Source organism: Salmo salar, chromosome ssa07 (assembly GCF_905237065.1).
Source record: "Salmo salar chromosome ssa07, Ssal_v3.1, whole genome shotgun sequence".
NCBI lineage: Eukaryota > Metazoa > Chordata > Actinopteri > Salmoniformes > Salmonidae > Salmo > Salmo salar.
The window spans coordinates 57,022,522-57,036,388 of record NC_059448.1 but is presented as its reverse complement, the minus strand read 5'-3'; the positions used below and the strand labels follow the sequence as shown (position 1 = coordinate 57,036,388).

General features: G+C 45.9%; 1 protein-coding gene across 1 annotated transcript in view; it reads right to left on the bottom strand.

The window, feature by feature from the left end:
- Window positions 1-13,867, bottom strand: part of LOC106576598 (plexin-B2) — a 198,623-nt gene that overhangs the window by 10,802 nt on the left and 173,954 nt on the right. Inside the window, exons 27-33 of the mRNA XM_045722352.1 lie at window positions 13,634-13,815; window positions 11,050-11,116; window positions 10,543-10,689; window positions 8,039-8,195; window positions 4,757-4,857; window positions 429-513; window positions 1-152 (exon numbers count right to left, since the gene is read on the bottom strand). Coding sequence (XP_045578308.1) covers window positions 1-152; window positions 429-513; window positions 4,757-4,857; window positions 8,039-8,195; window positions 10,543-10,689; window positions 11,050-11,116; window positions 13,634-13,815 — 891 coding nt within the window. The remainder of the gene's footprint in view (window positions 153-428; window positions 514-4,756; window positions 4,858-8,038; window positions 8,196-10,542; window positions 10,690-11,049; window positions 11,117-13,633; window positions 13,816-13,867) is intronic.

Sequence of the window (13,867 nt, the reverse complement as noted above, 5' to 3'; positions counted from 1 at the left end):
CTTGACAGAGAGCAGGCGTGTCAGGTAGATCTCAGCGATGGCTTTAGTCGTGGCCTTGGCCTTCAAACTTCCTCTCTTAGATTTGACCTCATCCAGCTCGTCTGCTGGCCGCACCAGGTGGAACACCTTGTCATCTTCCAACAGGGCGTTTTCTACAGGGACACCATGGACATGTTCAGTGGGCATCAAACAGAAGATAACAGACTCAAACAGGGTGGGACTACCTCAACTCTTTTTTGTTTCCTCTTGCAAAATGTTTGGCCATATGAACACGACCCAAAGTTGAGAAGTTTTTCCAAGATGGTGATATCAGGTCAGTAGCGCATTACCCACCCTGATAAATAAGGTTAGGATTGGAGGACAGGTAGGCTGATCCTAGATCTGTGCCTAGGGATAACATACTGAGGATATAATAAAATCGGACTCACTTTCTTCATGGCTGTCCTGGTTCTGGTGGAACTGGCGATGGGTGTGAAGCACTCTGGACAGCACCAGCGTGGCATTGTCTCTCACCTGAAACACACAGTACCACAGATAGTTAACACCGTACCACATATAGTTAACACAGCACAGTACCACATATAGTTAACACAGTACAGTACCACATATAGTTAACACCGTACCACATATAGTTAACACAGTACCACATATAGTTAACACAGTACAGTACCACATATAGTTAACACCGTACCACATATAGTTAACACAGTACAGTACCACATATAGTTAACACCGTACCACATATAGTCAACACCGTACCACATATAGTTAACACCGTACCACATATAGTTAACACCGTACCACATATAGTTAACACCGTACCACATATAGTTAACACCGTACAGTACCACATATAGTTAACACCGTACCACATATAGTCAACACCGTACAGTACCACATATAGTTAACACCGTACCACATATAGTTAACACCCATATAGTTAACACCGTACCACATATAGTTAACACCGTACCACATATAGTTAACACAGTACAGTACCACATATAGTTAACACAGTACCGTACCACATATAGTTAACACAGTACCGTACCACATATAGTTAACACAGTACAGCACCACATATAGTTAACATAGTACAGTACCACATATAGTTAACACAGTACAGTACCAAATATAGTTAACACAGTAGTTAACACCGTACTACATATAGTCAACACCGTACCACATATAGTTAACACTGTACAGTACCACATATAGTTAACACAGTACCGTACCACATATAGTTAACACCGTACCACATATAGTCAACACCGTACCACATATAGTCAACACCGTACCACATATAGTTAACACCGTACCGTACCACATATAGTTAACACAGTACCGTACCACATATAGTTAACACCGTACAGTACCACATATAGTTAACACAGTACCGTACCACATATAGTTAACACCGTACCACATATAGTTAACACAGTACAGTACCACATATAGTTAACACCGTACCACATATAGTTAACACAGTACAGTACCACATATAGTTAACACCGTACCACATATAGTTAACACAGTACCCTACCACATATAGTTAACACCGTACCACATAGTTAACACAGTACCGTACCACATAGTTAACACAGTACCGTACCACATATAGTTAACACAGTACCGTACCACATATAGTTAACACAGTACAGTACCACATATAGTTAACACAGTACAGTACCACATATAGTTAACACAGTACAGTACCACATATAGTTAACACAGTACAGTACAACATATAGTTAACACCGTACCACATATAGTTAACACAGTACAGTACCACATATAGTTAACACAGTACAGTACAACATATAGTTAACACCGTACCACATATAGTTAACATAGTACAGTACCACATATAGTTAACACAGTACAGTACAACATATAGTTAACACAGTAGTTAACACAGTACCACATATAAACTCAGAAAAAAAATAAATCAGCACCCTGTCTTTCAAAGATAATTCGTAAAAATCAAAATAACTTCACAGATCTTCATTGTAAAGGGTTTAAACACTGTTTCCCATGCTTGTTCAATGAACCATAAACAATTAATGAACATGCACCTGTGGGACAGATACAGGGCGGCAACAACAACTGCCCGAGTTACACCAGGAACGCATAATCCCTCCATCAGTGCTCAGACTGTCCGCAATAGGCTGAGAGAGGCTGGACGGAGGGCTTGTAGGCCTACTGTAAGGCAGGTCCTCACCAGACATCACCGGCAACAACGTCGCCTATGGGCACAAACCCACCGTCGCTGGACCTGACAGGGCTGGCAAAAAGTGCTCTTCACTGACGAGTCTCGGTTTTGTCTCACCAGGGGTGATGGTCGGATTCGCATTTATCGTCGAAGGAATGAGCGTTACACCGAGGCCTGTACTCTGGAGCGGGATTGATTTGGAGGGTCCGTCATGGTCTGGGGCGGTGTGTCACAGCATTATCGGACTGAGCTTGTTGTTATTGCAGGCAATCTCAACGCTGTGCGTTACAGGGAAGATATCCTCCTCCCTCATGTGGCACCCTTCCTGCAGGCTCATCCTGACATGACCCTCCAGCATGACAATGCCACCAGCCATACTGGTCGTTCTGTGCGTGATTTCCTGCAAGACAGGAATGTCAGTGTTCTGCCATGGCTAGCGAAGAGCCCGGATCTCAATCTAATTGAGCACGTCTGGGACCTGTTGGATCGGAGGGTGAGGGTTAGGGCCATTCCCCCCCAGAAATGTCCGGGAACTTGCAGGTGCCTTGGCGGAAGAGTGGGGTAACATCTCACAGCAAGAACTGGCAAATCTGGTGCAGTCCATGAGGAGGAGATGCACTGCTGTAGTTAATGCAGCTGGTGGCAACACCAGATACTGACTGTTACTTTTGATTTTGACCCCCCCCCCCCTTTGATCAGGGACACATTATTCCATTTCTGTTAGTCACGTCTGTGGAACTTGTTCAGTTTATGTCTCAGTTGTTGAATCTTGTTAAGTTCATACAAATATCTACACATGTTAAGTTTGCTGAAAATAAACGCAGTTGACAGTGAGAGTACGTTTCTTTTTTTGCTGAGTTTAGTTAACACCGTACCACATTTATTTTACCTTTATTTAACTAGGCAAGTCAGTTAAGAACAAATTATTATTTTCAATGACGGCCAAGGAACAGTGCCTTGATCTGGGGAAGAACGACAGATTTTTACTTGTCAGCTCAGGAATTCGATCTTGCAACCATTCGGTTACTAGTCCAACGCTCTAACCACTAGGCTACCTGCCGCCCCATATAGTCAACACCGTACCACATATAGTCATCACCATACCACACATAGTCAACACAGTACCACATATAGTCAACACCGTACCACATATAGTCAACACAGTACCACACATAGTTAACACCGTACCACATATAGTTTCGGTTCTCTCCGGAGATGTTCAATCGGGTTCAAGTCCGGGCCACTCAAGGACATTGAAACTTGTCCCGAAGCCACTCCTGTGTTGTCTTGGCTGTGTGCTTAGGGTTGTTGCTGCCCCAGTCTGAGGTCCTGAGCGCTCTGGAGCAGGTTTTCATCCAGGATCTCTCTGTACTTCGCTCCGTTCATCTTTCCCTCAATCCTGACTAGTCTCCCAGTCCCTGCCGCTGAGAAACATCCCCACAGCATGCTGCTACCACAATGCTTCACCGAAGGGATGGCGCCCAGGTTTCCTCCAGACGTGACGCTTGGCATTCAGGCCAAAGTGTTCAATCTTGGTTTCATCAGACCAGAGAATCTTGTTTCTCATGGTCTGAGAGGCAAACTCAAGCGAGGTGCCATGTGCCTTTTACTGAGGAGTGGCTTCTGTCTGAGCACACTACCATAAAGGCCTGATTGATGGAGTGCTGCAGAGATGGTTATCCTTCTGGAAGGTTCTCCCATCTCCACAGAAGAACTATGTAGCTCTGTCAGAGTGACCATCGTGTTCTTGGTAACCTCTCTGACAAGGTCCTTCTCCCCCGATTGCTCAGTTTGGCTACTGTGTTCTTGGGGACCTTCAATGCTGCATAATGTTTTTTCTGGTACCCTTCCTCAGATCTGTGCCTCGGCACAATCCTGTCTCGGAGCTCTGTAGACAATTTCTTAGACCTCATGGCTTAGTTTTTGCTCTGACATGCACTGTCAACTGTGTGACCTTATATAAACAGGAGTGTGCCTTTCCAAATTGTGTCTAATCAATTGGATTTACCACAGGTGGACTACAATCAAGTTGTAGAAACATCTCAAGGATGATAAATGTGAACAGGATGCACCAGAACGCAATTTCGAGTCGCATAGCAAAGGGCCTGAAAATGTATGTAAATAAGGTATTTAAATAAATACAAAGTTTATATAAAAATGTGCAAAAATGTTTTCAACTGTTTACGCTTTGTCATTATGGGATATTGTGTGTAGATTGCTTCGGGTATTTTAATTTTTTTTAAATCATTTAAACAATTTTAGAATAAGTCAAGGGGTCTGAATACTTTCTGTATAGTTAACACAGTACAGAACCATATAGTTGGAGTTTCACATAGTTTCATTAAACTGTGAAATAGCAAAAGCCAACATTTCAATGGAATATCTGGCATGCTCAACTTTACACATCTGAAGCCCAGGAACATTCAACGTTAATGAATAAAGCCAGCCAGCCCTGATATATATTCACATTAACCACACAGTTTGCTGAGAAGCTATTCAGAGAGAACACAAATACAAGGCTGAAGTCCTCAGACAACCACTCACGTTGTAATGTGCCAGGGTGTTGAGTCTCTTCCACCTGCCCTCCTTCTGTGACGTCAGGTCCATGTCTGACAGGATCTGCCCTGTAGAGCCAGGACGCCACTCTGTGGATGGGGTGGGAAGTGCACCTTAACATTACAATATTACTGAAAGGTACAGTTCACGTCGGAAGTTTACATACACCTTAGCCAAATACATTTAAACTCATTTTTTCACAATTCCTGACATTTAATCCAAGTAAAAATTCCCTGTCTTAGGTCAGTTAGGACCACTCCAATACCTTGACTTTGTTGTCCTTAAGCCATTTTGCCACAACTTTGGAAGTATGCTTGGGGTCATTGTCCATTTGGAAGACCCATTTGTGACCAAGCTTTAACTTGTGACTGATGTCTTGAGATGTTGCTTCAATATATCTACATAATTTTCCTTCCCTCATGATGCCATCTATTTTGTGAAGTGCACCAGTCCTTCCTGGAGCAAAGCACCCCCACAACATGATGCTGCCACCCCCGTGCTTAACGGTTGGGATGGTGTTCTTTGGCTTGCAAGCCTCCCCCTTTTTCCTCCTAACATAACGAAGGTCAATATGGCCAAACAGTTCCATTTTTGTTTCATCAGACCAGAGGACATTTCTCCAAAAAGTACGATCTTTGTCCCCATGTGCAAACCGTAATCTGGCTTTTTTATGGCGGTTTTGGAGCAGAGGCTTCTTCCTTGCTGAGTGACCTTTCAGGTTATGTCAATATAGGACTCGTTTTACTGTGGATATACAGTGAGGGAAAAAAGTATTTGATCCCCTGCTGATTTTGTACATTTGCCCACTGACAAAGAAATGATCAGTCTATAATTTTAATGGTAGGTTTATATACTGCTCAAAAAAATAAAGGGAACACTTAAACAACACATCCTAGATCTGAATGAAAGAAATAATGTTATTAAATACTTTTTTCTTTATATAGTTGAATGTGCTGACAACAAAATCACACAAAAATAATCAATGGAAATCCAATTTATCAACACATGGAGGTCTGAATTTGGAGTCACACTCAAAATTAAAGTGGAAAACCACACTACAGGCTGATCCAACTTTGATGTAATGTCCTTAAAACAAGTCAAAATGAGGCTCAGTAGTGTGTGTGGCCTCCACGTGCCTGTATGACCTGGGCATGCTCCTAATGAGGTGGTGGATGGTCTCCTGAGGGATCTCCTCCCAGACCTGGACTAAAGCGTCCGCAAACTCCTGGACAGTCTGTGGTGCAACGTGGCGTTGGTGGATGGAGCGAGACATGATGTCCCAGATGTGCTCAATTGGATTCAGGTCTGGGGAACGGGCGGGCCAGTCCATAGCATCAATGCCTTCCTCTTGCAGGAACTGCTGACACACTCCAGCCACATGAGGTCTAGCATTGTCTTACATTAGGAGGAACCCAGGGCCAACCGCACCAGCATATGCTCTCACAAGGGGTTTGAGGATCTCATCTCGGTACCTAATGGCAGTCAGGCTACCTCTGGCGAGCACATGGAGGGCTGTGCGGCCCCCCAAAGAAATACCACCCCACACCATGACTGACCCACCGCCAAACCGGTCATGCTGGAGGATGTTGCAGGCAGCAGAACGTTCTCCACGGCGTCTCCAGACTCTGTCACGTCTGTCACGTGCTCAGTGTGAACCTGCTTTCATCTGTGAAGAGCACAGGGCGCCAGTGGCGAATTTGCCAATCTTGGTGTTCTCTGGCAAATGCCAAACGTCCTGCACGGTGTTGGGCTGTAAGCACAACCCCCACCTGTGGACGTCGGGCCCTCATACCACCCTCATGGAGTCTGTTTCTGACCGTTTGAGCAGACACATGCACATTTGTGGCCTGCTGGAGGTCATTTTGCAGGGCTCTGGCAGTGCTTCTCCTGCTCCTCCTTGCACAAAGGCGGAGGTAGCGGTCCTGCTGCTGGGTTGTTGCCCTCCTACGGCCTCCTCCACGTCTCCTGATGTACTGGCCTGTCTTGTGTGGGTTGTAGACTCCGTCTCATGCTACCACTAGAGTGAAAGCACCGCCAGCATTCAAAAGTGACCAAAACATCAGCCAGGAAGCATAGGAACTGAGAAGTGGTCTGTGGTCCCCACCTGCAGAACCACTCCTTTATTGGGGGTGTCTTGCTAATTGCCTATAATTTCCACCTGTTGTCTATTCCATTTGCACAACAGCATGTGAAATGTATTGTCAATCAGTGTTGCTTCCTAAGTGGACAGTTTGATTTCACAGAAGTGTGATTGACTTGGAGTTACATTGTGTTGTTTAAGTGTTCCCTTTATTTTTTTGAGCATTAAAATGCAAATCAATTTATAACATTTTTGACATGCGTTTTTGTTGTTATTCTGTCTCTCACTGTTCAAATAAACCTACCATTAAAATTATAGACTGTTCATTTCTTTGTCAGTGGGCATACGTACAAAATCAGCAGGGGATCAAATACTTTTTTCCCTCACTGTAGATACTTTTCTACCTGTTTCCTCCAGCATCTTCACAAGGTCCTTCGCTGTTGTTCTGGGATTGATTTGCACTTTTCGCACCAAAGTACGTTCATCTCTAGGAGACAGAACGCATCTCCTTCCTGAGTGGTATGACGGCTGCGTGGTCCCATGGTGTTTATACTTGCGTACTATTGTTTGTACAGATGAACGTGGTTCCTTCAGGCGTTTGGAAATTGCTGCCAAGGATGAACCAGACTTGTGGAGGTCTCGAATTTTTTTTCTGAGGTCTTGGCTGATTTCTTTTGATTTTCCTATGATGTCAAGCAAAGAGGGACTGAGTTTGAAGGTAGGCCTTGAAATAAATCCACATGTACAGCTCCAATTGACTCAAATGATGTGAATTAGCCTATCAGAAGCTTCTATAGCCATGACATCATTTTCTGGAATTTCAAAAGCTGTTTAAAGGTGCAGTCAACTTAGTGTATGTAAACTTCTGACCCACTGCAATTGTGATATAGTGAATTATAAGTGAAATAATCTGCCTGTAAACAATTGTTGGAAAAATTACTTGTGTAATGCACAAAGTAGATGTCCTAACCGACTTGCCAAAACTATAGTTTGTTAACAAGAAATTTGTGCAGTGGTTGAAAAACGAGTTTTAATGACTCCAACCTGTATGTAAACTTCCTACTTCAAAGTGTATGTAAACTTCCTACTTCAACTGTATGTAGACTAACGTACATGCAAAAACATGAAACTCATGGTTGTTCCCCCAACTCTTAGCACAGGATAACAGTGGTAGAACCGTGTGTTCTCACCCAGAGCAACACTGTCCACCTTGGGTCTCTGTGAGTAGGGCAGGTTGCGGTACACCTGTTCAATGATCTTCTCCTTCACCTGAGAGATGGTGTCACAGTTTAGCACCTTCACCGGCGTCACGTCTGGTCCCTCCCCGTGCACCAGCACCTGCAGGGTCTGGTTGGACACACACAGCTGTCAATCATCTATCATCCAGAATCACACTGACCTCATGATTAGGTCACACCCATTTGTTTTGGTAGATGATAGCAACATGTTGGGTACAGCTGTCTAAAACAGCATTCTGTAGATGAATTTGCCTTGTGTGTATTGATTATTGGACTAAAATACGGTTTATTGCCTAAATGAATGAAAAACAGCATGGGGAGAGAAGACGTGAAACATGATGTCTCTCTCTATCAGTTTTCCCATAAATCACTGAGCTGATTTCTCATCCAGATGATGACACGCTGTTTTCACAGAAGTCAATTACGAGAGCCAATCATATTACAGGGTCCATTATGAGAGCCAATCATATTAGAGGGTCCATTAAACCAACCTTATTAGTATAGTCTGATGGAAACATTTACCTCTAGCCTGTCTCTGCTCCTTATTGAGCTCTCTCTCGCGACGCACGCTCTCTCTCGCGACGCACGCTCTCTCTCGCGACGCACGCTCACTCTCTCGACGCTCTCACTCTCTCGACGCTCTCACTCTCTCGACGCACGCTCACTCTCTCGACGCTCTCACTCTCTCGACGCTCTCACTCTCTCGACGCTCTCACTCTCTCGACGCTCTCACTCTCTCGACACTCTCACTCTCTCGACACGCTCACTCTCTCGACACGCTCACTCTGTCCTCACTGAGCTCTGAGACACTCTGCTCAAAGTCATTATTTCATTCCATGTGATGTTAGTGGACATCTACAGTCCACAGACATCTACAGACCCAGGACCTCACTATGTGTCCTGGGTCACGTACGCATCACAATAATACACAGAGTGAGATCATCCATAGAGGAGCAGGTACCAGTGTGAGTAGAGGGCATTAGGACTAGATCGCAGGAACCAGAGCAGATGGTTAGACTTGATAAGAGAGCCAGTGTTCTTGTATTGAGGGTTTGTGTTGTAGAATTACAAAATCGGTAGTAGAGTGGTTATAGCTGGAGAATCCAGTTCACTCAAAATGTCTGCTGGTTCACCCACCATGGAGTGCTGCTTTGAATAGGAATATCTCTTCTATTAATTGTAATTCTTTGAGCGGTGCGGTACAGTGTGTACTCACCAGGACGCAGTACTCCACATCGTCCCCTAGGAGCCCCGTGTCGTTCAGAGTGTACTCACCAGGATGCAGTACTCCACGTCGTCCCCTAGGAGCCCCGTGTCGTTCAGAGTGTACTCACCAGGACGCAGTACTTCACGTCGTTCCCTAGGAGCCCCGTGTCGTTCAGAGTGTACTCACTAGGGACGCAGTACTTCACGTCGTTCCCTAGGAGCCCCGTGTCGTTCAGAGTGTACTCACCAGGACGCAGTACTCCACGTCGTCCCCTAGGAGCCCCGTGTCATTCAGAGTGTACTCACCAGGACGCAGTACTCCACGTCGTCCCCTAGGAGTCCCGTGTCGTTCAGAGTGTACTCACCAGGACGCAGTACTCCACGTCGTCCCCTAAGAGTCCCGTGTCGTTCAGAGTGTACTCACCAGGACGCAGTACTCCACGTTGTTCCCTAGGAGCCCCATGTCGTTCAGAGTGTACTCACCAGGACGCAGTACTCCACGTCGTCCCCTAGGAGTCCCGTGTCGTTCAGAGTGTACTCACTAGGACGCAGTACTCCACATCGTCACCTAGGAGCCCCGTGTCGTTCAGAGTGTACTCACTAGGACGCAGTACTTCACGTCGTTCCCTAGGAGCCCCGTGTCGTTCAGAGTGTACTCACTAGGACGCAGTACTTCACGTCGTTCCCTAGGAGCCCCGTGTCGTTCAGAGTGTACTCACCAGGACGCAGTACTCCACGTCGTCCCCTAGGAGCCCCGTGTCATTCAGAGTGTACTCACCAGGACGCAGTACTCCACGTCGTCCCCTAGGAGTCCCGTGTCGTTCAGAGTGTACTCACCAGGACGCAGTACTCCACGTCGTCCCCTAAGAGTCCCGTGTCGTTCAGAGTGTACTCACCAGGACGCAGTACTCCACGTTGTTCCCTAGGAGCCCCATGTCGTTCAGAGTGTACTCACCAGGACGCAGTACTCCACGTCGTCCCCTAGGAGTCCCGTGTCGTTCAGAGTGTACTCACCAGGACGCAGTACTCCACATCGTCCCCTAGGAGCCCCATGTCGTTCAGAGTGTACTCACCAGGACGCAGTACTCCACGTCGTCCCCTAGGAGTCCCGTGTCGTTCAGAGTGTACTCACTAGGACGCAGTACTCCACGTCGTCCCCTAGGAGTCCCGTGTCGTTCAGAGTGTACTCACCAGGACGCAGTACTCCACGTCGTCCCCTAGGAGTCCCGTGTCGTTCAGAGTGTACTCACCAGGACGCAGTACTCCACGTCGTCCCCTAGGAGTCCCGTGTCGTTCAGAGTGTACTTGGCCTTCTTCATCTTAGCGTCCACTGGACCCTTCTCTACCTGGTGCTTGATGGCCTTGAACAGCTTGTATAGGGGCTCTCCCGCAGAGTCCTACACACACAAAGTGAAGATGCGCGCGCACACACACACACACACACACACACACACACACACACACACACACACACACACACACACACACACACACACACACACACACACACAGAGAGGGGAGTGAGCTCAGCAGTACTAATGAGACCATTCTCTCAGTGTAATTACTGAAGATACAGCTCCATGTTCACTGTCACACATGACTGATTGTTTAAAGAGCGCTTTAATCCAAAAATCAATAAGACCAAATAAATTGGAACATTTCATCTAAAACATTAGAAATTGCAGGCAGGCGGGCGGGCGGTTGAGAGAGCGTGAGGGTTTAAAAGAGCAAGTTTGAATAAACAGGGTGAGTCTCACCTTGAGGAACTGATACAGACAGATGGACATCCAGTTACACAGCATCCTCTCCACCACCGTCTCTGACCTGTACACACACAGTCAGCATGTTAACTACTGTCTGACCTGTACACACACATTCAGCATGTTAACTACTGTCTGACCTGTACACACACAGTCAGCATGTTAACTACTGTCTGACCTGTACACACACAGTCAGCATGTTAACTACTGTCTGACCTGTACACACACAGTCAGCATGTTAACTACTGTCTGACCTGTACACACACAGTCAGCATGTTAACTACTGTCTGACCTGTACACACACAGTCAGCATGTTAACTACTGTCTGACCTGTACACACACAGTCAGCATGTTAACTACTGTCTGACCTGCACACACACAGTCAGCATGTTAACTACTGTCTGACCTGCACACACACAGTCAGCATGTTAACTACTGTCTGACCTGTACACACACATTCAGCATGTTAACTACTGTCTGACCTGTAACACACAGTCAGCATGTTAACTACTGTCTGACCTGTACACACACAGTCAGCATGTTAACTACTGTCTGACCTGTACACACACAGTCAGCATGTTAACTACTGTCTGACCTGTACACACACAGTCAGCATGTTAACTACTGTCTCTGACCTGTACACACACAGTCAGCATGTTAACTACTGTCTCTGACCTGTACACACACAGTCAGCATGTTAACTACTGTCTGACCTGTACACACACAGTCAGCATGTTAACTACTGTCTGACCTGTACACACACAGTCAGCATGTTAACTACTGTCTGACCTGTACACACACAGTCAGCATGTTAACTACTGTCTCTGACCTGTACACACACAGTCAGCATGTTAACTACTGTCTGACCTGTACACACACAGTCAGCATGTTAACTACTGTCTGACCTGTACACACACAGTCAGCATGTTAACTACTGTCTGACCTGTACACACACAGTCAGCATGTTAACTACTGTCTCTGACCTGTACACACACAGTCAGCATGTTAACTACTGTCTCTGACCTGTACACACACAGTCAGCATGTTAACTACTGTCTCTGACCTGTACACACACAGTCAGCATGTTAACTACTGTCTGACCTGTACACACACAGTCAGCATGTTAACTACTGTCTCTGACCTGCACACACACAGTCAGCATGTTAACTACTGTCTGACCTGTACACACACAGTCAGCATGTTAACTACTGTCTCTGACCTGCACACACACAGTCAGCATGTTAACTACTGTCTGACCTGCACACACACAGTCAGCATGTTAACTACTGTCTCTGACCTGCACACACACAGTCAGCATGTTAACTACTGTCTCTGACCTGTACACACACAGTCAGCATGTTAACTACTGTCTGACCTGTACACACACAGTCAGCATGTTAACTACTGTCTGACCTGTACACACACAGTCAGCATGTTAACTACTGTCTGACCTGTACACACACAGTCAGCATGTTAAGTACTGTCTCTGACCTGTACACACACAGTCAGCATGTTAACTACTGTCTGACCTGTACACACACAGTCAGCATGTTAACTACTGTCTGACCTGTACACACACAGTCAGCATGTTAAGTACTGTCTCTGACCTGTACACACACAGTCAGCATGTTAACTACTGTCTGACCTGTACACACACAGTCAGCATGTTAACTACTGTCTGACCTGTACACACACAGTCAGCATGTTAACTACTGTCTGACCTGTACACACACAGTCAGCATGTTAACTACTGTCTCTGACCTGTACACACACAGTCAGCATGTTAACTACTGTCTGACCTGTACACACACAGTCAGCATGTTAACTACTGTCTCTGACCTGTACACACACAGTCAGCATGTTAACTACTGTCTCTGACCTGTACACACACAGTCAGCATGTTAACTACTGTCTGACCTGTACACACACAGTCAGCATGTTAAGTACTGTCTGACCTGTACACACACAGTCAGCATGTTAACTACTGTCTGACCTGTACACACACAGTCAGCATGTTAACTACTGTCTGACCTGTACACACACAGTCAGCATGTTAACTACTGTCTGACCTGTACACACACAGTCAGCATGTTAACTACTGCCTCTGACCTGTACACACACAGTCAGCATGTTAACTACTGTCTGACCTGTACACACACAGTCAGCATGTTAACTACTGTCTGACCTGTACACACACAGTCAGCATGTTAACTACTGTCTGACCTGTACACACACAGTCAGCATGTTAACTACTGTCTGACCTGTACACACACAGTCAGCATGTTAACTACTGTCTGACCTGTACACACACAGTCAGCATGTTAACTACTGTCTGACCTGTACACACACAGTCAGCATGTTAACTACTGTCTGACCTGTACACACACAGTCAGCATGTTAACTACTGTCTCTGACCTGTACACACACAGTCAGCATGTTAACTACTGCCATCCACCTGTGTTGTGTTTACTAGGACCATACCAAAACACTACTGAACAGAGAGCTACTATCAAACCTTGTCCAATAAGAAATGCCTGTTTTCATGAAGACCAGCCTGATTGGAAGGCTGTGTGTGTCTGACCTGCGCAGCATGAGTTTGGGGTTCTTGCTGTGCACGTATTCCTCCATCAGCTCCAGCAGCAGGCTTCTCATGATGTCTGTGTAGTACTCTAGTTTACCGTGCAGAGCCACGGTTAGTAACGAGGCAAAGTAGACCCTGGACCTGGCGTTAAAGTCTGGACGGCCCTCCAAGGTCTTGATGAACTAAGAACACACAGATACACAACAGAGAGATGGGGTTAGCAACTCACTATAA